Source organism: Hippoglossus stenolepis, chromosome 1, assembly GCF_022539355.2.
Source record: "Hippoglossus stenolepis isolate QCI-W04-F060 chromosome 1, HSTE1.2, whole genome shotgun sequence".
Taxonomy (NCBI): domain Eukaryota; kingdom Metazoa; phylum Chordata; class Actinopteri; order Pleuronectiformes; family Pleuronectidae; genus Hippoglossus; species Hippoglossus stenolepis.
The window spans coordinates 29,192,689-29,219,331 of NC_061483.1; the positions used below are offsets into that span (position 1 = coordinate 29,192,689).

At 40.9% G+C, this 26,643-nt stretch overlaps 2 protein-coding genes across 3 annotated transcripts; one reads left to right on the top strand and one right to left on the bottom strand.

Moving 5' to 3' along the window:
* Window positions 1–1,058: 1,058 nt before the first annotated feature.
* LOC118119817 (protein C19orf12 homolog) lies at window positions 1,059–4,986 on the top strand. The gene is made up of 3 exons (XM_035174188.2): window positions 1,059–1,163; window positions 2,225–2,399; window positions 3,484–4,986. The coding sequence occupies exons 2-3, from the start codon at window positions 2,240–2,242 to the stop codon at window positions 3,747–3,749; spliced, it is 426 nt and encodes a 141-aa protein (XP_035030079.1). The 5' UTR covers window positions 1,059–1,163; window positions 2,225–2,239; the 3' UTR covers window positions 3,750–4,986.
* A 679-nt stretch (window positions 4,987–5,665) lies between these two features.
* LOC118119730 (AP-2 complex subunit alpha-2) lies at window positions 5,666–26,532 on the bottom strand. 2 transcript variants are annotated; one of them, XM_035173965.2, is made up of 23 exons: window positions 26,292–26,532; window positions 23,653–23,721; window positions 21,507–21,649; window positions 21,136–21,329; window positions 20,069–20,198; window positions 19,387–19,488; window positions 19,171–19,279; window positions 18,109–18,259; window positions 17,653–17,821; window positions 16,603–16,740; window positions 16,335–16,517; window positions 15,672–15,769; window positions 14,973–15,204; window positions 14,696–14,860; window positions 14,341–14,430; window positions 13,768–13,901; window positions 12,690–12,772; window positions 12,174–12,263; window positions 11,775–11,898; window positions 11,579–11,695; window positions 10,525–10,594; window positions 9,440–9,574; window positions 5,666–9,255 (listed from the first exon to the last, which is right to left on the bottom strand). In XM_035173965.2, the coding sequence occupies exons 1-23, from the start codon at window positions 26,356–26,358 to the stop codon at window positions 9,178–9,180; spliced, it is 2,871 nt and encodes a 956-aa protein (XP_035029856.1). In that variant the 5' UTR covers window positions 26,359–26,532; the 3' UTR covers window positions 5,666–9,177. The 2 variants fall into 2 exon arrangements, with proteins under 2 accessions (XP_035029856.1, XP_035029948.1); XM_035174057.2 differs by lacking the exon at window positions 14,341–14,430 and having other exon boundaries at window positions 26,292–26,531.
* Window positions 26,533–26,643: the final 111 nt, after the last annotated feature.

Consider the following 26,643-nt stretch of genomic DNA (forward strand, 5'->3'; position numbering starts at 1 on the left):
ACTCGTTTCCAGGCCACACTTCAAGCAAAGGACCAGACCTCTAATTTTGAGGTGAGGTGGTGAACCATCATTGTGAAGTGAAATTAGCCTGTGGAAACAGGTCGTTTCTCAATGAGAGTCTGTTCTTTTGTTGCTTGAATTAAGTTTTTCTTCATTATAAAGTTTATTCACACAGTGGTAATGAGAAATCAAAATAGTTTTGTGTGACTTCTTTAAAATGAAACATTTATTTAGAAAAATATCACTATGCATCAAGAACATTAAAGTCTAACAATTGGAAAACACACAAGACATTGTCTTTGTGCTCCACAGGCTCATGGGTCAGGTGCCTCGGAGGAGCCTCAGCAGTGCTCACCTAGAGAGGAGGAAGAGGAGGAAGAGGAAGAGGAAGACACACCTCCCATTCCAGGCTCAGGAAGCAAGTTGAGAGGGAGTGAGAGAGGGAGAGAGAGCAAAGGATCAGTGTTTCTGATGGAGAAGAAGACGTCGGCCGTCCGTCCCAGTGGAACGTGCAACAAGTGTTTTCTTACATCAACTCTCTGCCAGGTACTGATGTGGCTTCAGCACTACTTTGTCACTGAGGATATTGAAAATGGCTGGTTGTTAAAATGTTCTTGTGTTTTGTCTATTTTGCATGCATTTCATTCAACTGCAGTGCGTTGAGGTTTCAAGTCTCTCGTTATTTGTTTTATTTTCAAGAAAAATATATAAATTAGTTGAGGGATATAATTGTTAGTTGTAGCTTTAATAAATCAAGTCAGATATATGTGTGTGTGTATATATTTAATTATATATGTAATAGGAGCATTAGGGGCTGTAAACCCCAAACTGGTCTTTCGTCAAGAATGTGAAATGTCAATATTTCACAAAGACATAGATTTAATATTAACAGGAACATAAAGTTAAGTGTGTGTGTACAATGTTTGATAAAGCAATGTTATCTGTGCAATACTGTAGCTTTAGGATGCTGTGCACTGAGCTTCTGCTACAACACCTACATATAGAATATAGCAGGTCAGACACACTCCTGGTCAGAAGGTGGCGCTAATGCACCGGGAGGTTGTAGCCAAACTGTAAAGAAAGGGAGGACGAAGAAGTCCGGTCATCGGAGCAGATCCATGTGTAGATCAAACTCTGAAGTTGGATAGTTCAGCAGACTGAAGGTAACAAACTCATGTTTCACACCAACTTTATTAGACTTACACTGGAGGGGATGTTAGAGCTAATGTGCTCAGCGCGTTGATCCGTTTTCAAACCGAGCGGGAACTTGATATTGACGTTTAGTCAAATCATCGTTGTTTACCACTGTCCTGAGCTCATAGTGTCAGTAATAGGACTGTACACTAGCTCGTGTACTGTATCAGACACGGTTTAAACCACACTGCGAAGCTCTCTGACGAGCCTCCATCCAGAAGATAGTTGATTTAATAATACAAAAGCTGTGTACACTGTGTATTTTAATAATTCAACTTTTCTTTTACGCTGTATGGGAAAGTAAAAGTGAAAGCATTTGTTCTTGTCGTGTAGCCTCCGGTGTGCTGCACCTTTTACTTTTTCCTCGACAACATTCCAGTTTATTATATTATATTATATTATATTGTATTGTATTGTATTGTATTGTATTATTATGACCCTCATGTTGGGAGGATTCATCACAGGACTGTAGTTAATTGTAGTTGAGCTCAACTTCATCAGTATGAAGTCAGCTGCATTAGAAAATACAGTATGGGCAAACCTAAGTTAGAGAACTGTGGAAGAAAAAACTACCACCGCTGCTTATATGACCAGGTTCACGTCAATGTATTCTTATCATTTCTTTCATTGCAAATTGTTTTGGGGAATTTCACCACTCTCAAACAATTACAGTTAAGGTGGGTTTAGCATTAGCACCAGTATGTCACTGTAACTTTATTCTCATTCATATTCATCCCTGTTAACATTTCACCTCATTATACTTCTGTCCCTGTCTAAGGAAATCTACTAAGTGAAGCTGTAGAGAAGTTATACAAGACACTAGGTGTGTAGAGTTACAGGCTGAATTATATTAGCTATATTTTAATACTGTTCATTTTCTTTTAGTGATGATGTTAAGTTAGGAAGATGCTGTATCCTAACACTGTCTTGTCAATGGTCTCGTCTGAGCCACGGCTTACAGCTGGGCTCCTTCTCACTCTTAAAGAAGACACCACAGTAGAGTTGACCCTCTGCCTTCCTGTCTTTCCAGTGCCTCAACACAGAGATGCCTCCCCACATGAATGACGTCATGCGTCTGTGCTGTGAAATATCAGCACACGACCAGATCAAGGTCGCGGTGAAAAACTCCACCAAAGGAGCGATGGTGGCAGGAGGGAGTGCCTTCGTAGGTGGGCTGCTCGGTGGACCTGCTGGGATCGCTGTGGGTAAGAACAAAAACACCAGACCCGATTACTGTGTTTGTGATGTCATTATATAACAGCTGGTCCACATGTCGCCCACACCGAAGCCGTTTTCAGTCAGGACCACCAAAAGGAATTCTGCAGAACTGGGTCCGCACATTCTGCAGAGTTTTGCCTTTCACACATGCACAATGCAGCAGGAGATTCTCCACCCAGGCTCATTCACATGCACAGGAATCACAGGAGCATTCAGGTGAAGGGTGGAGCAGCAGGCAGAGACATTTTGTTTACAGCACATCAACACCGGTGTCGGCTTAATGACGGGAAGCCCTCTTGACATCTGCATCAGTGTCTTCCACGTGCATGGCACCGCTGTTTCATGTGGAGATATTTATATTCTCAATGGGTTTTGTTTTTATTTTTGCATCCGTCGCGTGGAAAAAGCATAATCAACCCCCCACTAGCTCGCAGTGAATCCTGTGGAGGTTCTCCTGTTCTGTTCTGTGTCTTTAATTCCTGATCATACAGAGCAATCAATTTAAAGATGTCACCATGGGCTCATGATTTGGAATGGTCACTTTTCACCATGTTTTTGTGTCCTGTCAGACTGAGATACTGAGTTGCTGCAGTAGTTAGTGTTATCTCTGTCATATCGCAACCAGACACACCCTGATTACATAACTTTCCCACTGGTCACACAGTCTATCAAATTTTCATAAAACCCATTTGGTTCATTTTCAACCGTCAACAGTAGCACCCACTTTCATTGAATAGAATAGAGAAAACTCCACTAATAAATGAACTTGTTTAGTTTAACCATAAACTTAATTATGAATAACTATTAATAAAAATAAGACACAAATACAACTAAATCTATAGAACTTGAAGTAAGGAATTACATACACATAGGATCTTAACATAAATGCATATATTTTCTGCATTGTTTATTCTGTATAATACGTTTTTATATTGGCCAACATAAACTCCGATACTAATAAGTCTTTAAAGGGCTGATATTGATTTTATCAGCCAACTGATGGATCAGTTTGGCTCTAAACCTATAACTGACCCTGTATCCACTTCCTCCTCGTCGTTGTGTCTCTGCCAGGCGGAGCAGTTGGTGGTCTCTTGGGCAGCTGGCTGACCAGCGGCCAGTTCAGGCCTCTACCTGAGATCCTGATGGAGCTGCCACAAAACCAGAAACAGAAGCTCTATACTGACATTGTGGCCATCGTGGGCAGCCTGGAATGGACAGACGTAGCCCAGCTCATCGCTCTTGTGATGGGCAACGCCACTCTCCAGCAGCAGGTCACCGCTGCGCTGCTCAACTATGTTACAAAGGAACTCAGAGCAGATGTGCGTTATCGGGACTGAGTCGTTCTCACAAATGGACTTCCCCAGGTTTTCTAGTTAGACCTGACAAACAGCCAGAACAATGTATACATATATGTAGACAATGTATTTATGTTTCTGGCTGTTTAAACGTTCATGATTGTGTCAAATTAGGTTGTTAGCCTTCACTATCCTCAGAGTGCTGACCCCAACAACAAAGAAACCCTTCTCCCTCATGTGGGAACTGTCTTCGAGAGCTGGTGATTCAAGTCGATTGTCTTTGTAGAGGCCGAAGTGGACATAATAATAGAAACACCTCTCTACATACAATAAGGGAAACAGAGACACCTCTCTGTAATGCAACACAAACTTCATCCTCCAAACTGATCATACAGTTGAATCAACATGTCTCTAAAACAGTTTTAATGAAAACCTTCACAGAGGGAGCCCTGCAAATGTCTCATTAACAGCAGGTGGACTGAGGGTCTATGGCACAGCCTCTTGTGTGGCACTGGTTTAGATGAATAAACAAGTTGAATAAGCTTGTCCAAAATTCCGTAAATGTTGATAATGCTTCAAATTTCATTTTAAGGTTAAGATGCCGTTTCACCGTTTTCCAAGGTTGAAATGTCTGCAGGGAGGATTTCCTGTGGGTCTATTGAATTAGACTGCATTCGTTTTAGCCAATAAACTTTCGTTTTACAATGTCACCTTGGCATTTTCCGTGGAGACTAGACTATGAGCAATATCATGTGCAGGGCTCTGCTGCTGTTGTACATTTTCATGTAAATGTGCCTTAACTGACACACACCTCTGTAACCTCTAAGATATTGAGCCCAGGTAATTTATTCTGGATTACAATGTTGTGTTATAAATCACACACTCTGTATCAGGGTGTGGTTAATAGTTTTCCTGATTTTTACATTTGCAACCATCAAAGAACCCCATCAGGGAGGCGTCTGATTGGTCAACGAGCCCTAACATTCAGCCAGAGGCTTAAAGAACTAAGTGTCCTCAGAAAACGAGGGGTCCTGCACAGTCGGAGTGAGATCACATGAAGGGACTCCAGGTGGATTTGAACAAACGACCTTCTACCTTGTGCCAAAGTCTACCAAGAAGAACTGGTGTTGTTTTAACGACAGAAGGTGCAAACACCAAGTATTGATTTGATTTAGTTTTTTATATATATTTGTATGAAATGATTGATCATTTAAAAAGATCATGGCCTTATTTTTTAAAACCATTGCTTATGTTTCAATAAAATAAACATGGGATTCTATCATGCCTTGGACTGACTATTTACAATACTCACAACACACGTTTGGCCCCAACTCTAGAAGTCATATCTTATCGTGAAAAAATACATTAAAGACCTGTTGTAAAATGTCTTCAAAGTCCCCACTACATACACTTGTAATGTCACTGGTTTTCTACCTTCCACCTTTGTAACACTCAGGAAATTAACACAGGATCATATTTATCTCTGCAAAGGAGGTTACGTTTTCACCCCTGTCTGATTGTTAGATTGTTTGTAAGCAAGATAACACTAAAACAACTGAAAGGATTTCCATGAAACCTGGTGGAAGGATGTGGTTTGAGTCAGAGAAGAAATCATTTAATTCTGGGGCAGATCCAGGAAGTTGTTTTCTCTCGATCTCTTCAATGTCTGCGAGATAGGACATTTTCACCAATTTCTGAGAGAATAACTCATGGATCAGGATGAAAAAAATTTGACATTTTGAGAGGACTGATTTTTTATGTGTGTGAAATTTGGTGCAGCTTGGTCGAATTTAAAGTGACTGTTGGGCCTTGGTGAAGATATGCGCACTACAGAGACCCAGTCTAATTTTCACATAGAATCACACTTTTTACTGTCTCTGCTTATACAGGCTCCAAATGAAAACTTTTAGTCAAAAGCACAGGGAGGTGGGGAAGAGGTAAAAACACAATTTCAAGCATTTGTTATTTCAACAATATGTATTTTTTGTATTCCACATCTGTTGCTACATTAGATCTTTGACATCAACAACACATCAACGTCCCATTAAACAAGTCCCATTAAACAACTGTTCAGTACATCTGATGTAAAACAAAGTGGCGCTCAGGTTTTGTCATCAAGTCCAGAGGAAATATATTCTGTTTTACTTGAAGTTGCCTGGATCCTCTGATAGAGGTTGAAGAGTGAGCACTGAATAAAGCTGTAGTGACAATATTTAGGGACAGGATAAGGAAAAAGATTCAGTGGACCTTCAATACCTCAATGAACAGAGATGAAGTGTAGCGTCTGTACTGCTGCAAGTTTCAGGTGATGTGGACGTCCTGACAGTGAATACACACTGATGTGTGAAATAAGTTCATGCTTTTTTACTAGCGTGTGCAGCAGTTTATGTTCATTGAACCTTGATGATTTTTTTTCTTCCTTATATCTGGGTTTATCTGCAGTGAGACACATGAAAGAAGTCGTGCGTGTGATATGTGCTGTTCTTTGAAATGACGCTCATATGGTGCGGGTTTACATTTAGTTGTGTGAGAAAAGCTACATTTATACAAAGCTCACACATACACACTTCTCATGGGGATATAATTAAAGTAGAAATCAATAACAAAAAACAAACTATGTGACATTGCTATGGGTTGAACATTAAATGGAAAGTGAATCATAAGGATGGGATTAAATCATCACCTCACTTTATATGTTGTATCTTTTTTTAGCAATCAATACAGGATAGGGAGTAGAAAAATCAACTGAGTGGTGCCACCACTTCTTTATATACATTCATGTCTATGTCAGAATCTTCCAAAGCAGAACAAACATCTGCACTCACTCACTCCAGGACTTGAACTTGATTACTCATAAGTCATAGGTTTCAAGTAAAGTGTTTTAAATGAGTCATATTGACCATATTATATAATTATAGTGTAGTAAATGTTTATTTCCATAAAAAGGTAAGTAATATGATTACACTTGTGTTTATTTGTAAAAACATCTTTTGTATGAGGATACTGAAGAGCAACACCACATCCAGCACATTCCTGTCAGGCATAGGAGCCCTTGTTAGGAGGCACAGAGAGAGACACTGAGGTCTACAGCTGAAATGGCAACGGATCCAAAACAATGAGTGGCTAAAGCATCAGATTCACTCAGTACATGCTGATGTTATTGATTAGGCCCAAAGATCTACAGCACAGTTTAACATAACCTCATGCTACACGTCAACAATCAAATTTTTTTTTTGTGATCACTAATTGATCAAATCCATACGTTTTCATTATATCACTAAAGTTGTGCGTAGGACTTGATCTGGACCATGGTAAAAAGCAGAGGTCTGGTTTAGCACGTGTCTGTACTGTTTAGTCAGTACAATACACTGACCCACACATGAGTATACTGCACACCAATATGACAAGACACAGGTTCTGCTGCTTTGAACATGCATTCACTGAATTGTTGTGCCATGTGCAGAAAACAAGCTGTAAACAGAACATTGAATTAGCACCTCAGATTATAACAAGCAGCATAATTACACATGTAGCAAACTCTGACTATGATCAGCGTTTATTTAGGTGTGTTACTGAAACACTGCGTTTCATTTGGTGCTGGTGGGCAGGTCGTGTGCAGCGGTCTGATCTCAGCTCTGGTGCTGACTCTGAGCAGAGCGTTCAGTCTGAGCCACAACAGTTCAGTTGCAGGTGTAAAACCAGAATAAAGAATTTAAAGATGAAAATAAAACAAACGTAATACTTCAGAGGAGAATCAGTCAGGTGCTAATTCTGTGTGTTTGTCTCACAACACCTTTCACACTAAACACAAGCGCTATAATACAGGAAACAGACTAGAAAGAACATTGTCAAGTGGTCACTAGCAATTACACTTTCTTCTAATCATTGCAAACTAATCATTTCACCCCTTGCTACACATCAGAACTCCCCAACCTTCCACATTTGTGCTGAACAGGAAACACAAAGTGAAACCGGACCACCTGACAAGACACGAGTGAATACACGTTATAGGCCCATAGTCACAGTAAAGCTCTTCAGGTCCAGATAAGATAACTTCTATAGGTGACTTGTTTAACCATGGACAAAAAATAGATGGACATTTTGGTTTATGATCTTTTCACTTACATGCTGAGAGTGAGATCTCACTCTCCTTTCACTCTCTGAGAAAGAAATGAAGCTACAGTCAGAGGATGATTACTTTAGCATTACAGACAGGAAACAGGCGAAAGCAGCTTTACTCGCCGAGTCCAATGGTGAAAAACAATATTCCACTACCTACACCTCTAATTAAATAACCTGTCATGTCTTGTTTGTTTGTACAAAAACAGCCATGTGAAAAATAGAAATTGCTGTTTTAGACGGGTTAGGACTTCGACGTATCAAACTGCAGCTTGATGTTTTAAATCCTGCTTCAGACATGACGGTAGGATTTCTTTTTCACCTTTGGACAGAGCCAAAGCATCAAGTATGATGATACAAGTACATTTTATAAAAGGGAAAATACACTAGGTTATACAGACATGGGAATATCACCGGTTTGGCAGTGTTCTGTGAAGAAGTGTAGTGTGGTGCTTTAGACTCTCGTCTGTTTGAAGGCTCTTTCTCTTCTTGACAGAGAAGATTTAGAGGCACTTAAGTGAAGCAGAGAACCTGGAAACAAAAGGACTTCTTCACCGTGAGAAGCTGATTATCCATCTGCTACCTGCCGTTCTATATCCATACCTTTTATCCGAGTGTCAGGATTCTATGTGTAAAATTTGTGCTGAATGAAGCTAAAATATTCCCAATGAAACAAAAATTACAAAGCTTTGATTTTCCTCTTGAGATGACTTTGGTGTTTTTACAAAAGTGCAAGTGGGTGAGGAGACGAGGAAAAGCTTTTCAGTCCTGTGCAACAGTTGTTTGAAACACTACAACAACTGAATTCATTGTTGAGATCATTGGTAAATTCTTCTTCTTCTTCTTCTACTGAGATTTTCAACGGACTCGGTCTCATTCACGTCTCCTCAGCGACTCTTCAAAATGTCTGAATAAGAAAGGCAGTAACCAAGCAGCTAAAACACACTAAGGGCCTGGACACACGTACGCAAATGTAACACCGGTGAACCTTCACTTTCTGTTCACTTCCAACCTGTGCGAGCAAGGGGGCGAATAGAACGTTCACTTCCTGTGGTGAAGCAAATCTCCAGTGTGGCTTCACATGGAGCTCAACCCGTCATTTGCGTACGTGTGACCGTGTCATAAAACTAAACTGTTCAGAGCTGCAGAACATACGATCATTCAGAGGTGTTCACAGTGTGTGTGCAAACACATAGATCACACACACATAATCTAGGTTGAAACCAGTGACACATTAGTAAAGATATGTGTGAAAAATAACTTGAATAAAAAAGAGAATGTACACAGTACAATACATCAGTTCCAATCAAAGGAGAGTAAAGGTGTAAAAAATGCTGGAGCTGTGTTGAGTCTAAAACTGTTCAGAGAGGAGGTCACACAGTCTCTGAGACACTGATTCCCTGCTGGTCCGGAGGGTCAGACGGTACATCTGCACAGAAAATACACACACAGTTACTCAGTCTGAGTGATGGTGGTTCAATGCAGAGATGAGATGAGATTTGTGTTTGTGTTTGTGTTTGTGTGTGTGTGTGTGTGTGTGTGTGTGTGTGTGTGTGTGTGTGTGTGTGTGTGTGTGTGTGTGTGTGTGTGTGTGTGTGTGTGTGTGTGTTTACCTCGGCTTGTGGGTTGGGCTCCAGTCTGAGCAGGCAGCCCACCTGAGTGTTCTTAGTGTGAATGACTCCAGCTCCGACAAAGTTTTCAGGATTGGGATCCACCTGCTCCAACAGAGCGACGCCGAAACCTAAGATCTGCATGAGAACATACACAAGAGAGATCAAAATGTTTTCCACACAGGGCTGAAGTCTGTCTGAACACCGTGGACCTTGACTCTAGATTTGTTTTTTTAATTCTGTTCCCTGTCGTCTACAACAGGGATGATCACAGACTGCTCTTATTGGTGCAGGTTGTTACCTTAATAAAATGATCTGCATTCATTCTCAATACACTTTTTCCTCATATGGGAACTTATCAGACACATGAGACTATAGCTGTTTTCAGACATGAACTCCGGATAATGTTAAATGTTGGGTTTCATTTTTCCTTTCCCATATGAAGAACGCAGCAGGAGATTGTCTGGGTTAGACACGTTCAGAACAACTGGATAATATCTAGAGCGTTCATGTGAGGAGTGACGACTGGGTAGAGCAGCAGGAGGCAGGACAGAACATATTAATTCTGTTGTGGAAATCACATGTTTTTGTTTACAGCACAACGACACAGGCGTCTGCTCTTATCGTCAAACGCTCTGAAATCGCGGTGGCTTCCCAACTTGATATCTTCTTCTGCGTCTTGTACGTGTATGGTTTCTCTTTTTCATCCCGAGATATTTGTGTTCATTTTGTTTTTTTCTGTTTCGCGAGTTAAATACATCATCAACACGCCCAGTCGCTGGCTGTGAATTCTCCAGACATTTTACAAACATTTTTACTAGGGGATTGGCAGCAACTCTGAAATTTACGGTCTCACATTCATTCCCTCTGATCTCAAGAAAATGTCCAGACTTCAGTTCATGTCTGAAATCAGCATCGATATCATCAACATCATCTGTGAGTTCCATTAACAGCCAATTGTTTTCCCACTGAATTTTAGTCTTATGTAGTTAAGGATTAAAAGAAAAAACACAGGAGCATGTCACAATGAGCTGGTGGATGTCAGCAGCTGAGCAGTTTCTATTAAAAAGGTTGGATTGTTTTGGTACCTTGGCCTTGATAACGTCTGTGTCCATCGGGTGTTGGGCTTTGAAGATTTTCTGAACCTCTTGCTGAGGCCTGAGGACACCGAGAGAAGGGGGAGGATACATACTGATTTTCACAAGGAGGAAAATAAAAGCAACATCATGTTACTATAGAAAACCATCAACGACAAAACCTCATATATACACAACCTCATTCTGTTTCAACTTTTTCTTGTTACATGCTTCCTTTAAATAAATAAATAAATCCTCCCAAATAATGTGGATTTGGACCTACCTAAACATATTTAAGACCTAGTTAATACATGCAATATTTAAAAGAAATTACATCGGTCAAGCTAATAATTCAAACTTATATATAAACAACAAATGTGAAAGGTAATAAAGCAAATTCAGTTTCGTTCTATGAAAAACGCAGACTATAACATCAGAATCTGGTTTCCTCATTGCTCACTTTAACAGTTTCAGCAAGAGAGCTGCAACCAGCATTAACACAGGCCAGGCAAACAGCCCATTCCAGACAGGCATGTGGAGAACAGGCACTGCACCAGAATTATTTCATAATAATAATGATATCATATATTTATCAAAGTTTTGGACTTTTTAAGACTCCAAAGAAACCCTGGGTATGTTGTTGCCTAAACAATGAGCTTTGATCGAGTACCGCCGCCAGCTTTCAGGGAGTTTTTACTTATTTTGAATTTGTTACAGCAGATATAATGTCTCAGAAGAAAGTGGCAAATGTGATGCCAGCTCAAAATAAAAAGCCTGCTACAATAAGAGATTTTGGAGAGCTTGCATAATCCTATTTTACTAAAAAGAACTGGCTTCAACAAGTGATGCAACTAAAACTGTTATAATTCCTGATTAATCTGTTGATTTTATTTTATTTTTTATTAATCAATTAATAATGAGACCATAAATGTAAAAAAAGAAGTTGAACTGATGTTGTTCAACTGTTGGAGTGTCTTCTGACAGAGACATGAAATACAGGAAGGAACATCCCTTACTGCTGACAGGAAAAAGCAGCATAGCATTGATAACATGGAGTGAGTCTTACGCTCCAAGCTGTTTCCAGCGTTGGAAGAAGTCCTGGGACATCATCTCCGTGGGCTGGAAAAACTTGTTCAGCATCACAGGGAGTTTCACTGCAATGTTCTGAAGAGCTCCACCGTACCTGTTCACATACAGAGTCAGGAATCAGCAGGTATTTCACTGGATACCAGAAACAACATAGGATGGATTCAGACACCAACCTGAACTGGATGTTGAGTACCAGTGCATCCGTGAAATCTGACACGCACTCAATGTTGAGGATCTGCTGGGCCTGAGCCCCACCTTCTACTACGGGTTCTACTGTCTTAGTCTGGACATTCAGCTGTGGAGACGAGGAGTCAAGGATTCTACCAAAAACTAAACAACACAAGCCTGACAGCATCAGTACTGAATAGTATTGATACCTACCTGTATTTACAAGACCCTTTTGTTGTGTTGGAAGCCGAACTGAGTATTTCTTTTATTTGACAATTTGAGTGACCTGCAAAAACCAATCGACTGAGAAGTAGTAGTAGTAGAACTTGTTGATTTAGTTGCATTAAGTAAACTCCAGTGCTACGTTCGTGTCACCAGAAGCCATTGAGCAGTAGAAAGGATATGAGTCATGAGTGCGTCAGAACTTGTTACTGATGAGGAGAAGCTGAGGAACTGGGTAGATGTCTTGTTGCCATAAAACATGTGCACGCGACCTGGAGGACAACAGGAACAATCATTCAGTTCCTCCTGTTGAACAATTCACATCTGGCCAGTATCCACTACATGTAAAATGATATACAGTACTCTATACACTATACAAAAGTGTCTGCAATTTCATTCAGATTCCTTCCTTTGCTGGTTTATACTGAACCAAACAAGCTGACATATCATTGCCCCCGTGAGACAGGATGTGTAACAACAGCATCAGCATTTTTTTGTAGCCATGTCAGCTCCCCCCCACCCAAAAGTTCCCTGTTCTTTTGCAGAGAATGGATTGACAGAATTAAGGCACAACATTGCTGCCTTGAGCAGCCTGTGTAAAAGAAGCTTTAGATTTTAAAGTCTGATGTGATTTCCCAGCAGTAAAAGATGCACCATTCTGACCTATTATAAACACGTTGTGATATCAAGCTTCTTACCCAGGTTCTGTCTGTACTCAGACTTCAGTCCAATCTGCAAAAGCTGGTTCTCATAGATAACACCGTTGTTCTTACACACAAACCTGGAATTTAAAAGCACACAATTACACATTTACAACACAGAGTTTTGAAAACTTCTGCTTTAGGAAATGTTTTAAACGTTTTACACTGGAAAAACATGGAAAAAAGGCCGGAGGCTGTTCAGACCAGATGCATGAGTTTACTGATACAGGATATATTAAGATTGTGTTACAAGCTACAGTGGAGTTTTTAAGGTGGTGTTGTTAGATATGCTAGGAGGATAGGGTCTAATAAAAGACACTATCTTTCTCCATTATGGGAAAAACTAGATTCCGTGTTTTAGCCATATGAGAAATTAAAAGTTAGGATACCTCTGCAGCTTGGATCTGATCTTTTTTTAAAGCAAAACAATGTTTTACTTTAAATTGCAGCTACATTATTAGTTTGATGGTTCACTGACTGGAATAAGGAGAATGGTGCTACTTTACTCATACTCCTTACCCTGAACGTCTGTTCTTGCTCTAGGTAACTTTGATAAACGGGTACACTCTCCTGTGAGAAGTGTGGAACTGATTGATAACTGCAGCTTCAATTGCGAGAATCAGGCACAACAAGTTAAAGACTAATGCTGAATTGTAGATCATTTAAAAAACAACAAAAACTTAGAAGTCATTAGAAACCAGCATTTATCTCCAATATTCAGCGAGGAAACTTAAAATATGAAGAATTCTACACAGAGTTTGGTGTATTTGTTACAGAAGCAGCTCTTCTGGTTCCAAAAGCTCGGGACCATGCGTAATATCTACCGTTCAGTTGAGTTTCAGTTCAGTGAGTGGGACTACACAGTCGAGCGTTTTACTCAAGACATTGATAGACTTAGTTTTTTCTCTACATGAAAACCATTTAATCACTCAGACATGGAGCCCAACAGAAAAATCTGTAGAGTGCCTCTTCATATTTTATTGAATGAGGATTACTGTATGTGTGACTATTTACAAACAGCTGTAACTTCCATTTGTCAGCAAATTTCATCAACTGTATCGCAGTATGGTCTCACCTGGTAAAGTTTTCCTCGCACACGTCTGTGGACTCGAGGGTAGAGCTGTCAGAGAAGACATCAATCAGCAGATTGGGTGCTGCTGAAGGGGTCGAGTTAAGATTCAGCAGGTCTGTGAAGGAGTGAGTGGAATCCTGGGAGAGAAACATCAGCAAACATAATCTTAAACACACAGCATCTACAAACAGAGCACAACTAAATCTGAGTGCAAGTATTATGAATACTTGAATACAAAATAACTACAGCTATTGTGTGTTTGAGCATTTCACATACTGTTGATTGACTGTAAACTGAGAGTTGAAACACACCGTCAGTGTCTGGGAAGGGCTACTGACTGAAGAACGCCACACTGTATGACCTATAAACGCTTCAGCTCAGGTTCATTTCTATACAGTGACATCAGAATCACTTGGTATAATAAAGCACTAATGGTGCGTCAAACAGATACATTTCCAATAATCAAACGACATAATTCGAAAATCCACGAGACAAGAGCAGCTGTCACTCACAGTGGTAATAAATATTCACTCAGTCATTCACTATGCTATGTGTTGTTTCTAACTATCAATATACCATGATCCCAGCAGAGAGAATGACGGGGCTAGAAGAGGCAGGGCGGGGTCTGTTGGTAGGTAGAAGGTCTGCCAACAGCGAAAGAGAAGACTGATGGAGGAAAAGAAAGAGGAGAGGAAAGACAGGGAGAAAAGGAGACAGGACAGGGGAGGTGGAGATCAAGTAAATATTAAAAAGAAAGGAAAAGAAAGGTAAAGGCTATAAACTAGTAAGAAGCAGTATACAACAATATGCAGAATATGACAGTGATAGTTTATGTGATGCAGGGATAAGTAGTGCAGTGTGTGGCACGCATTCAAAATACTGTGCTGACCTTATTATACAGCTTCTTATTACAGAACTACTGTGGAGTCACCTTGTTAGTGGCTTCAGTTTTCTCGATGTGCTCAGTGTTGCCATTGACATTCCGCCGGGCGTCGTCGATGTCGGGCAGATTGCACGGGCCCTTCTTCCTCTTCAGCTTGGTAAGGATTGACGATTCTCTCTCTGGGAAAGGAGGCATTTCTTCTAAGACTGTGGCCTATGAAGGGACAGGGAGAGAGAGACAGGAATGTGAAGCCAGTTGCAGTTAATAGTAACAGAGGAGAGTGTTGTAAATATTCTGTCCACTCCCTGCATAATTATTCACAAACCAATATGTCAGTGCTGGCAATGCAGCTGAGCCTCAAGTACTCGACGGCTCTCTGCTGAAGTTCCACGTCAGCGTTTCGGAGCTGGCTGTCCGACCGCAGGACGTCTTGGATCGTGGCCTTTACTTCTGGAAACAGGTTAATGAACTTGATGTAAGCCGACAGCAGCAGTGCACGAGTTGGCACAGAGCAGAGATGAAACTTGGAGTGAAGAAGGTTGAACTGGATCAGAGGGCTGAAAAACAAACGACACAAAAGAAGACAACATATTAACAGTAAAACCTACTGATGTCAGCTCTGGACTAGATTAAAATCACATTACAAAAGTCAATAAACCATGTTAGGTTTTTAACATGGCATATTAAGGGTTGGTTCACCAACATTCCAGACATGTAGATAATGTTGGTTCCATTAAAGCTACACTGTTTCAGGAAAATAGTCACTGAGGTCTGAGAGAGAAGAGAGTGACTTTTCTATACTGTTGAATTATCAAATGTCATTTTTCAGTATTGGGACAAATAAAACTTGGATATCTAAAAAACATCTACAGTCCAGATAACATCTGAGTCAAGTGAGAAAATATTTTCCTATAAAAACTGTCAAAACCAACCAAATCAAAGAAGAGCTGAGCAGAAACATCAGCTGAAAAATTATAGGACTTTCAGAACATAGAATTTCACTATGTGGATGATGTTATTTTACCTGGAGCGTGAATCACCAGCAATTAGGTTACCAAACTCTCCCAGGATGTAACCCCCCACCTTAACCAGGTTCTCGTGGCAGGCGGGTGCCTGTAGTGCCTACAAGAGTTCACAAGGCATGACAGCATTGGGTTAGGATTAATGTGGAAGAAACAATAAACTGCCGTCTACTCTAAACCTTTCACATATGAAGAACGCAGCACAGGATTACACGGGTCAGACACATTCAGGAAAAATTCCACAACATTCAGGCAAGAAGTGGCGCCTGGGTAGAGCATTCAGGAGGAAGGGCAAGTTGTATAAATTCTGCTGCAGAAAATAGTTATTTTGTTTACAGCTGTTCAACAGCTGTAGGTTCTTCAAAAGCTCACTCGCTGGGAATTTGTTTTTTCCTGCAGTATTCTCACATGGGCTCACTCTGTGACATGTTCCATTCTTTTTACTGAATAGCTGGAGGGAAAGGTTCAGGAAAATGTCCAGAGCAACCGAGTCAGACATCTGCGTTTTCACATTCAGCCCCTCCAGAAACTTTCAGGAAAATCAGTGCATGTCCAAAAGCAATTTTAAGTTAGGTGGATATATGGCAACCACTCAGTCAATATGTAGATGTTTTGATTGCCACTGATGTAACGCACAATGGTTATTTTTAATCTGTGACGCTCACCTCAAAGACAGTCTTGGCAGCATAGCCTTGGACATCGTCTTGGTTTATGACAATCTGAATGACCCGATACCACACTTCTTCACTGACATAGTCGCCGGCGATGCGGATGAGGTTGAGGATGGTATCCACGTACCAGGTGTAGTCCACAGCATACTTCTCTGCCAGGATGGCCACCTTAAGCACCTGAGGGAGAGAGAAGCGAGAGGCTGAGGGTGAGAGAAGCACATATAGGAGTATAACGATGGTCAGGCTTATGCTGATGACCCACTATCTCCTCTCTGATTGAGTAGTCGGCCGTCTCCAGGTAGCTCAGCATCTCTGCCACAATCTGCTTGGCATTGCTGCGGTCACACATGGCGTAGAGCAGATCCACAGCCCGCTGACGGACACTCACATCCCGCTCCGTCTGTATTGAAGACACACATTAACAGAAGGTGTGAAATGACACATGGGAGACAGGCCGCCAACTCCCGACTATTTCTTTAAAATCAATAAAGATGTAAACTTAAACTGTAAAGAGGTCACGTCCAATTTTTATGTCAATATTAGCTCTTTCTGGGCCATCGTGGGAATATTTGGAAGACAGACAGCATTCATTTGCCATGATGTGAATCATCTAATGTGGTGAAAGATATAACAAACTAAAGGTCAGGTTTAAATAAATCTCTGCACTCAAGGCTTGACTTGGAATAAACATGATCATTAAATAAATAATAGATTGTATTTTGCACAGTTATAATATATCTTTTCCAAAGATTTTTTGAGTGAGAGAGAAAAAAACGCAAATCTTACACCCACCGATAGACTATGCTTTAATAAAACCTGAGGTCACAATGTGCAACTTTACATATTAAAATTATCGTCCTCCTAAATGATACAAAGATCTTAAGAGAACACTCAAGAGTTTCCTCTTACGAGTTATTCAAGAAGCTGCTGAGAGATGATGTGGTAAATATATAGACTTACTGACAATATCTACCACACTGACTGGCCAACAGGTGTATGGTCTGTCAGTAAAAATGTAGGAAACAAAAGTCATCGGGAGATAACATATCCCCCCCTGGCCTCCACATAATTTGAAAAAGCAGATCATTAGGTTCCGTCACAGTGAGCAGAAATTGGGATTTGGAGCCCCACTTCACTAACGGTTTTGAAAATAGCACATTGTTTTGGAGTTCTGCTCAAGAAATAAAATGATAACAGACGAATGGACAAATCCATCACTTTAACACAGGAGACTTGCCTAACAAAGCGACGCACATATTTTTTCACGTTAAAATGCAAAAGTTTATCATTACACAACTGATGAAGGACCCACCTTTAGAGCATTGATCACAGTTTCTATATGCGTCTTTACTGCCTCGTGAGAAAACTCTGAGCTGGCCAGTGTGCACATACTCTCCAAGGCCAAGTAACGGAGGTTGGTCTCCCTGTGCTGCAGGAACTGACCTAACTGGTTACAGGCCCGTACCAACAGCGTGGGCTCACTGAGGGACGAGACACAATATCAGAACTGTAGCATCCAATAACACATTTCAACATTCAAAGTGTGACCCAATGACAGCTACAGCAGCTTTGACCGGAGGTAAAACATCATTTGTTCTGTTCTTGGTGGGTTTCTTGCTACACGTGGAGTAAAATCTAACATTTATCTGTCCAGTGACACTAAAGGTTAGCTTCTCTAGCACATTTTCTTTTTCCACAACACATCTCTTTAATCCCTGATATTCCAGGAATTCAGTGAGCAAAGGTAGTCATTGTGAATGTGAACAACCTGTCATGGTGGATGATGAGGGCGATGGCTTCAAACAGAACAGCGTTCTTTGCGTTGGAGTGCTGGACCTTCTTGGACTTGGGTGGCTCCTGGGCTTTATTGAGGATGGTCTCCAGACACTCGGTGAGACGACTTCGCAGCGCTGCATCCTCTGCAACAACACAGCCTTCGGCCTTAACACTCGCCAAGTCTTCCACAAACTCTCAGTATAACGCCTTCATCATACATGTTTTCATATCAACATTGAATAACATCACTCTATGTCATGTCACTTGACAAGAGACATTCCGGCCTTGAATAGGCAGCCCACATTGCTGGTTTTCTTCTGACCATCTAAGTGAACACTGGCAATGTTTTTCCACCTCTTTGTCCAAATTTACAGTATCAGAAGATATTATGTCAAAACTAATTTTCTTCATATTTAACTTTTTCTAGTCAGGTGCCAGCTGGTGTTGAACTGCTTTTTTAAGATGGACATACAGCAGCTTTGTCCAAAGTCCAAAGTTTCCATTTTTCTAGATGTAAGTGAAAAGTTTCTGGAATGAAAGCATACGACGAAGAAAATAATAAAGATTTAACAAAGAAATTATAATCATAATAACTCTTCAGCCGCTGAACACACATGTGACATTCTTTCTACAATTGCAGTGAAACATTTTTCAGTCCAACACTGTTGGAAAAATTCTCAATGTGTTAGTTTACCAAAATGTGAATTTACTGCTTTACTAGCTCTGGACAAATTTGTTTTATTCTGTAACTGACAATTTCTGGAAAATTATGCTGCTCAAGTGGAAATTATGCAAAAACACTGTCGATCTAGAGCTGCTTACCAACTATATACGGTAGCAAAATCTTAATAATGGTGGAATAATTAAATTATTCATGTGGGGACCATACATATTATTAATGTAATAGATGTGCAAAAGTTTTCAATGACAGACGTTTTCTCCATTTACCAATGGTAAATTTCACTATTTCCACTTTTATGGTAGAACAGTAAGTTTCCACACAGGTCTATGGTTTCTCTGGCCTACAGACAGACAGGAATGTTATGTATCATACCAGGTGGAGGGTAGCACTGAAGAAGACGCAGCAATTTGACAGATAGCCATGGTGCAGCAACGAAGTAGTATGTATAGTCCTGTAGGTCGATGGATGCGGATGTCACAATCTAGACATAAAAATAACAAGATAAGATGTCAACAGATGTCAAGTCAGATTTCCTCTCTGACCTCAGTGAGATGAAGACATTGTGTGAAGCTGGAGACAGACACACACCCTGCTGAGCCTGGCCACAGCAAGTGAGATGGATGTTTTGAAGTCGTCAGGACTCTTCTGAGCCAGAGTGGTAATAAGGCTGGTGGCTGCTGTAACCACTCCCTGAAAACAGACACACACACACAGCTTTATAACAAAGAGTTCAGACCAACAAACAAAGTACTTCATCCTCTGGGCAACTGGGTTTTGGGTGCAGAGAAAGTGATAAGTGATATACTAATGCTATACACAATATAACCCTATGAGCCCTTTGAGACAAATTGTGATTTGTGAATATTGGCTATACAAATATAATTTTATTGATTGATTGATTATACTATATACAAATTATTATAGCAAACATTTTTAACTGTTACTCTAGCAGAAAAACTCAACAACATGTTAAACTTCAATCAAACTGAATCAAATTTACACTTTACATAGACACTTCAAAAAAAAATGTTTTCCCCAAGATTTATTACGTTTCTCAATAATTTTTGAAACCATTTCACCACCACCCAGTTTATTTCATCAGTGGGAAGCTCCACTTCCTTTGTGCAATGCATTGTGCAAGACCAGTGTTCATCGACAGTATTTAGTGGGCATGCCTCCTTCTTTGAGTGTACTTCATTTTGATACTACATACTCAAAACGTTCTTGAACCACTGTGTAGTGTGGAACTGGGACATGGGTAGGATCTTACCAGGTGCTGGTCATTAAGCAGATGCACCACTCGAGCCGTCCATTCACCCATGGGCACCAGGTCAGGAGACGTCCTATTGAGTCGTAGCAGACACAGTGCTGCACTCTGCTTCACGCTGTCCATGGTGTCCCTGATAGGAGCAAGCACAATACAACTTGATTATTCACTAATCAATACAAACATTATATACAAGTGAAATTGTCACTGTCACAGTTTCACACTATAATCCTTACGATTTCAGTCGTGTTTAATTTGGAGACCTGTGTTTGTTTATGAAGTACATTACAACAGTACAGGTTCCAGAGTTTACATTTCTTATTTTGTCAGATGCTAACCAAATGTTCGCAAGATGTCTGAAATTAAACCACTGATAAACATTTAATATTTTCCATGAGTTTTTTCCACGATTTACAGTAGCAGGCATTTTGTATCAGACTTAAGCCCAATTCATGATCCTGCTTCGTTGACATGCACCCTACGCAGAACCCTACGCCGTACCCTGACGTGCACCTGCCCAAAAAATGTATCTGCGCGTCGAGGCAATCTAGAAGCTGTAGCTTCGAAGCAGAACCATGTCTGAGTGAGAGGCTCCGCAGTTTCTGCAAACTTTCTCTGCCTGGCCTCATAGTGTTATGTACGAAGAAATTCAGGAGAATTCGTTGTGTGTTTCAGCTGGATTCACCACGAGCTAGTGGGGGGGTTGATGAGCCTTCTAACATGCAACAGATGCAAAAAAAAACAAAATCAAAACAAATATCTTCTGGTGAAAAAGCGGTGTCATACACATAGAATACACCGATGAAGATGTCTTGAGAGTTTGTGGTGATAAGAGCCGACACCGGATCTGTGTGTTGCAAAGAAAATCACTTTGTTTCCGCAACACACTTAATCGTTACTTCCTGCCTCTGCACCTGGCTGAAAACCTCCCATTGCGTCGTGTATGTGTGAAAGGCAAACTACAGGTAAACTCCATAGCCAATTCTCCGGATTTTTCAAGCAGGTAATGTCTGAAAACGGCCTCGAGTCACTTTAACTCTCTATAGATGCATTAATGTTTATGTACAAACCCTGCCACCAAGATCCTGGGAATTTCCGAAGCGAAAGCCTCCGCCATCTCTCTGCTGCCCACATTAGCGATGCAGTGCAGAGCCAGGTTCATGAAGGTTGGGTTGCGGCTGGCCAGGTCATTCTTAATGCCATTGTTGATGAGACTGATCAGGTCGCTGTTAGAATTCACCAGCACTGAGATGAACAGGTAACCCTGAAGGGAGACGTATTTTGGGAAAGGGTTTTTAGTGAAATTCTACTGTGTTTGTAAAAGTTACTTACACACCCCTTAGCACTACTCTGATGGGAATTTCAATCAAACATATTTACATAATCAGTGATTAATGAGCTCTCAGCTATCAACACTGCATGAACTTAAGGAGACACTTACAATTTGTTTCTCTGTGTACTTGTTGGAGCTGAGGAGGTTGACGGCCTCCATGTGTCCGAAGTCAATATCATGTCCCAGGAGAAAGATGAAAAGCAACTTGCAGACGTACTTTTTCTTACTGTAGCCATCTAGAGCCTTGTCTCCTATCCACCACACACACACACACACACACACACACACACACACACACACACACACACACACACACACACACACACACACACACACACACACACACACACACACACACACACACACACACACACACACACACACACACACACACAGAGAGTTAGAGATGACTGTCTATGAACTTACAAATGCAGAGGTCTGTCATTTCCCTGGATACAATAGGAGGTAAAGAATACATTCAGTCAGATGAGTGACGGAGGACAGAGAAGGGAGGAAGGAAGGTGGTGGGGGTTGGGAGGATTTATCTTGTAATCCATGGGTGAAATGAAAGAATTTAGAATAGTCCGAGTCGGGTCTATGTCCATGTTTTAATTTGTCTCCTGCTTGTGGTTGATACTCTGATTAACAAATACATTTTATAAATAATCAAGATTTTTACACATGTTTTTCCTTCAATGCCCTCTGCCTAAAACTATAAAGAAATATATTATTCATGGCCACCACCACCATGCGCTGCCAAGGCAGCTGCACCACGCCCGGATTCTGTGACAGCCTCTGTGAGTTTCATTTTACTCGTTAACACTCACATTTTAATTTTAATTAATCTCTGAGTCAAAGAAATTTGAAGAAGCTTTGCAGTATGGCCATAGTTTAGTTATGAGATCCTAACATATCACACAAAACCTTTCATGCTGCTAACAGCACTGTCAGCTGAAGGACCAATCACACTGTATGGCAGCAGAGGAGGTAGAACCAGCGTCTGGTTCAAAGGGAGTTTAGTCGTCTTTGCTAACACACTGCACTGGAGCTGAGGGCAATAGTGCAGAAACATCACAGATTGGCAGTGGGGTTACTTCCAGACAGGAATTTTCTAAATGTTATATCCTGCAACACAGAAACTTAAATGCAGGGAAAGAGGACAAGCTGTTGGGAAACAAAGTTCACCAAACTGCACAGTTAACTATTTCCACTGCATTTAGAGGATGATTACAGAGACTAAAGCTTCCTTTCTACTGTGTTTTGACTTTGACTAGAAAAGAGAGTCTGGATTCATATGGAAATCAGTAGTGATTGGTTGATTTCTTTGCTGGAAAACTGAACTGACAAATGCTGCACTAATTGGTCAGATTTCTGTTACTTCTTGTGATCAGTTTGAAGCTAAATCCTGGACGGACATGGCCATGGTTCTGATTTTGCCTTCTATTTCCTTCTAGAGTTTTATATTGATTTGATTGTTGTGTCCTGATGTCCAGAGAAATGCTACGTCTGTAGCTACCAACATGTTGCTTTATAATGAAAATGGACCACACTTGTAACTGTTCAGATGTGACATTACTGAGTCTGAATTGGGATTATTTTTTACTGTGACCGACAGTTCTGCTCCACTGAACTGTTGAGCTTCCTCATATGGCACTAAAACACAACAGCTTGGAACAAAGGGCTTGTTGGACTGCTGAAAATAAACTTTCCCCCAACATATATTCCTGTGCTCGATTGTACATTTTTTTACGATTTTAAAAGACAAGCACATAGAAAAACTAATCATCATCAATGAGAAACTTCTCTGGCATAATGGAGAAGAAGGAGAGCACATAGGTAATATGGTAGAAACAACACAGGCCAGATTGCTGGGCACTACAAGCAGAGGAGCTTCATTCTAGAGCAAACTAATTATAGGCAGCGTGGAACAGGTGGCAGGAGAAACAACACCAACAGGACACACAGATATATTCACAAAGAGGTGTGTGGACTTGTGGACAGTGCAGTCGTAGCAACAGTCATTTAAACAAAGCTGAATAAACTGAAAAGGGTCAAAGTCAAAACAGGGTCACAACATGGGTTCGTGAATCAGCAGCAGTAAACAGAGTCAGGGGAACTTGTTTCATGGAGGGCCAAGGTCTTTATTCCAATCAGGTGCTATGATCAGACTTTGGATAGAATGAGAAGAGCAACTCATGGCCCTCTGTGGCAAATACTGTAAGTTGAGCCTGATTTCTCAGAATTGTTCACCTACCTTTAAATTTGGAACGGATATTGGCCAGTTCCTTGTTTATCCTCTTTATCTCGGCCTCCTTACTTTTACCTGCAAATAAATAGAGACATGTTGCATGTTATTGCATGTTACAATAATGTGGTCAGTCACAAACCATCCTTTTGTTTGCTCTGTTTTGCTCCTTTTTGATGTACTCTAAATATTTTACTAGCTGTGTTAATCATGATTTAAACATTCACTCAGTGCAACAGAATGGCTCTTGTGTTTCTGTGTGTCTCTATGTGTTTTTTTTATATTGATCATTTGAGCTCCATTATACAGATGTATATTAGATAGATTGGACACTTAACTAGGGACATCATCACTGATTACTTCCCCAAGAACAGCCTCAAATCTTCCCAGCAGGGATTGAACAAGTTGAACGTGTTGACACAACAGCATCACATTGCTGCATATTTGTTGGATGCATACTAAAGCTGCAATTATATCATTCTAACACAACCAAAACTTGCTCTATTGGATTAACAAGTGGTGGGATGTACTTTTCACTTTTACTCCACAACATACATAAAAAAAATATCTGTACTTTCTTCTCCACTACATTTTGTCAATGCATTGTGTTACATGTTCCCTTTGTTTATCTATGAAAGAAAGGGGAATTGGTTCACTGATCCAATCCACAGGAGCAAAGCACATCAGCAGCAGCAGCATCACTGGTAAAGAAAGGGTGGTTAGGGTTAGGGTAACCCTAATTCTCACCCTTACCAAAAACATATTCATTAGAGGCCACCGCCAGGACGCAGCCAATAATTCATATTACAATGCAAGTGTTTTCCGTAGCATCATCTGCAGCATTCCTTATAAATATGGTAGAGTCTATACTGTTCTTGTAATAAACCAAATACACAGGGGACAATAATGTAGTAGACTTTGAATTCGGAAATAGGTTATGCTTGGCCAGTACCTTATTCAAGTAGAAAACTCTTTTACATGGGTATGTTTTAGTCAATATATTTGCAGTTTTATTTAAGTAAAAGGTTTCAGTACTTCCTCCACGACTGCTGACAATAGGTGAAAGTGATTACATTTAGATGTTTCTCTTGGATTTCAATGGACATTTAGTAGGAGGCCGGGCAGAGAAAGTTTGCAGAAACTGCGGAGTGTCTCACTTGGACATTTGTGATCACACATGCACCTCCTCCAGAGAAAATACAGAGTAACTGTGGAGTTCAGGGCATGTCTGACAGCAGCTTCTGAAAGCAGCTAAACAGTGTCATCGGACAGATGTGTAAACTCAGACTCACAGACGGGTAAACAAAACAGAATTTGTAAACTTAGTGAATGTATTGAGAGTCGGAGGAGATGGCGAAAGACCCAAAATGAACCCTGTAAGCAAACTTAGTGGAGCTGTGCATGGCTCCCTGGGTGTCTGCCCTGGGCTTAGTGGTGATGTGGCCGGGCTGTCCACACTCGGGCCCGGGCAATGGAGCTGTCTGGGATCCCTGGGTTTGTTTTGTTTTTTATAAGTCTGACATGGATCAATTATGTTCTATACCTCCTCACTGTGCTTGTGCGATTCATAAGCATTATATGGATATTGGACTTTTGTTATATTACTATTGATGGGGTGATATTGCGATCATCATTGTTATTGTTTAATCGCCCAGCCCAACTGCCACCTCAGACATAATTACAAATAAAAGCCATCTTAACCAGACTATCTTCTCTGTGTATTGTCTGTTTCATCAAGTTATGAAAACTGTTCAAACATGTTAGTTATACGGTTAACGTGTCATACATGTAAATAGTCAGTGTTCTCATAGTTGTGAGACACGCCATGTAAAAGCAAAACATTTACATAATAATTATGTAATTAATAGTATTACAAGTCATTACTAAATCATAATTGTGCTATGTGTAAGTCAAACACTGTTATTACTTAATATTGCAATTATTGTCAGTGATTCTAAAATGATTAATAAACAGTGACTGTGATCGAGGCAGTAGGTTTATCAGATCACTTATATGTACACATGTAAGGAACATACAAGCTGATGGGGCAGAGGGTAACATGGGATCAACACAGATCAATACATGTAAACACAATGATTGTGTGATATGTGTGTTACTAGGTATACATCTTCTCATACTGACGGGCAGCTCTAGTACAGGCGGTCAGCGGGACACTTGACCAACACACAGAGCTGTTGATAATGTGTCCTTCAGACGTTCCCTCAAACATCCCGCACAAAGTCTCCATACACAAGGTATAAATGGTGTCAGAGTGGAGTCCACACTTCTGGTGTGACAGTATATGAAGCTGTGATGTGGCTGCACGGAGCTGAAACGCTACAGACGAACACAAATGCCAGTTAGTCGTTATCTCCGTCTGGCGGTGCGGTCCACGCCCTTCGACGGTAGCTACTTGATGCTAACAGCTAACTAAGTAACGTTAGTGCATGCTAACTAGCTAAGCGGCTCTCTCGTGCTGTTCCCACACAATTCCCTTTGCAAAGCCCTGTGAACTGTGAGGAGGAGAAACAGACACACTCCGCGACATGTTGTGGAAACAACATGCCGGGTTTACATTAGGTTAGAGCGGCGAGCTAACTTGTCACTAGCCGAACCAAGAGGCGTATGAGTGGGATCAGCAAACTCACAGTTCCTGATGTCAGAGATGAACACGGCCAGGCCACGCATCCCGTCCCCTTTAGAGACGGCAGGCATGTTCTCCTTGTTACTTTCCCCTGTGAGTCAAACACTCGGACCATACGAGGTAACTTGCTCCGCAGTTGTTTTGCCACAGCTCGGAGGAGGAGGAGGAGGAGGAGGAAGAGCAGCAGCGCAGGGACCCAGAGATATGACGGAGACAGGATCCAGGCACACTGCGGCTGCGTTCCTTCAATTCACACAGAGTGACGCCTACAACCGAGCAGGGCCGCGTCCCGTACATGTGGAGCTGCTCACTAAACAACCACTGTGTTTCCTTGATGGATGTTGATGTAATGTATG

Coding starts and splice junctions, on each gene's coding strand:
- LOC118119817 (XM_035174188.2), top strand. CDS start 2,240: ATGCCTCCCCACATGAATGACGTCATGCGTCTGTGCTGTGAAATATCA. Junction 2,400..3,483: donor ACCTGCTGGGATCGCTGTGG/GTAAGAACAAAA, acceptor TGTCTCTGCCAG/GCGGAGCAGTTGGTGGTCTC.
- LOC118119730 (XM_035173965.2), bottom strand. CDS start 26,358: ATGCCTGCCGTCTCTAAAGGGGACGGGATGCGTGGCCTGGCCGTGTTC. Junction 13,902..14,340: donor TTCTCTCTGCTGGGATCATG/GTATATTGATAG, acceptor TTTCTCTCCCAG/GATTCCACTCACTCCTTCAC. Junction 11,696..11,774: donor GTACTCAACATCCAGTTCAG/GTTGGTGTCTGA, acceptor GTATGTGAACAG/GTACGGTGGAGCTCTTCAGA.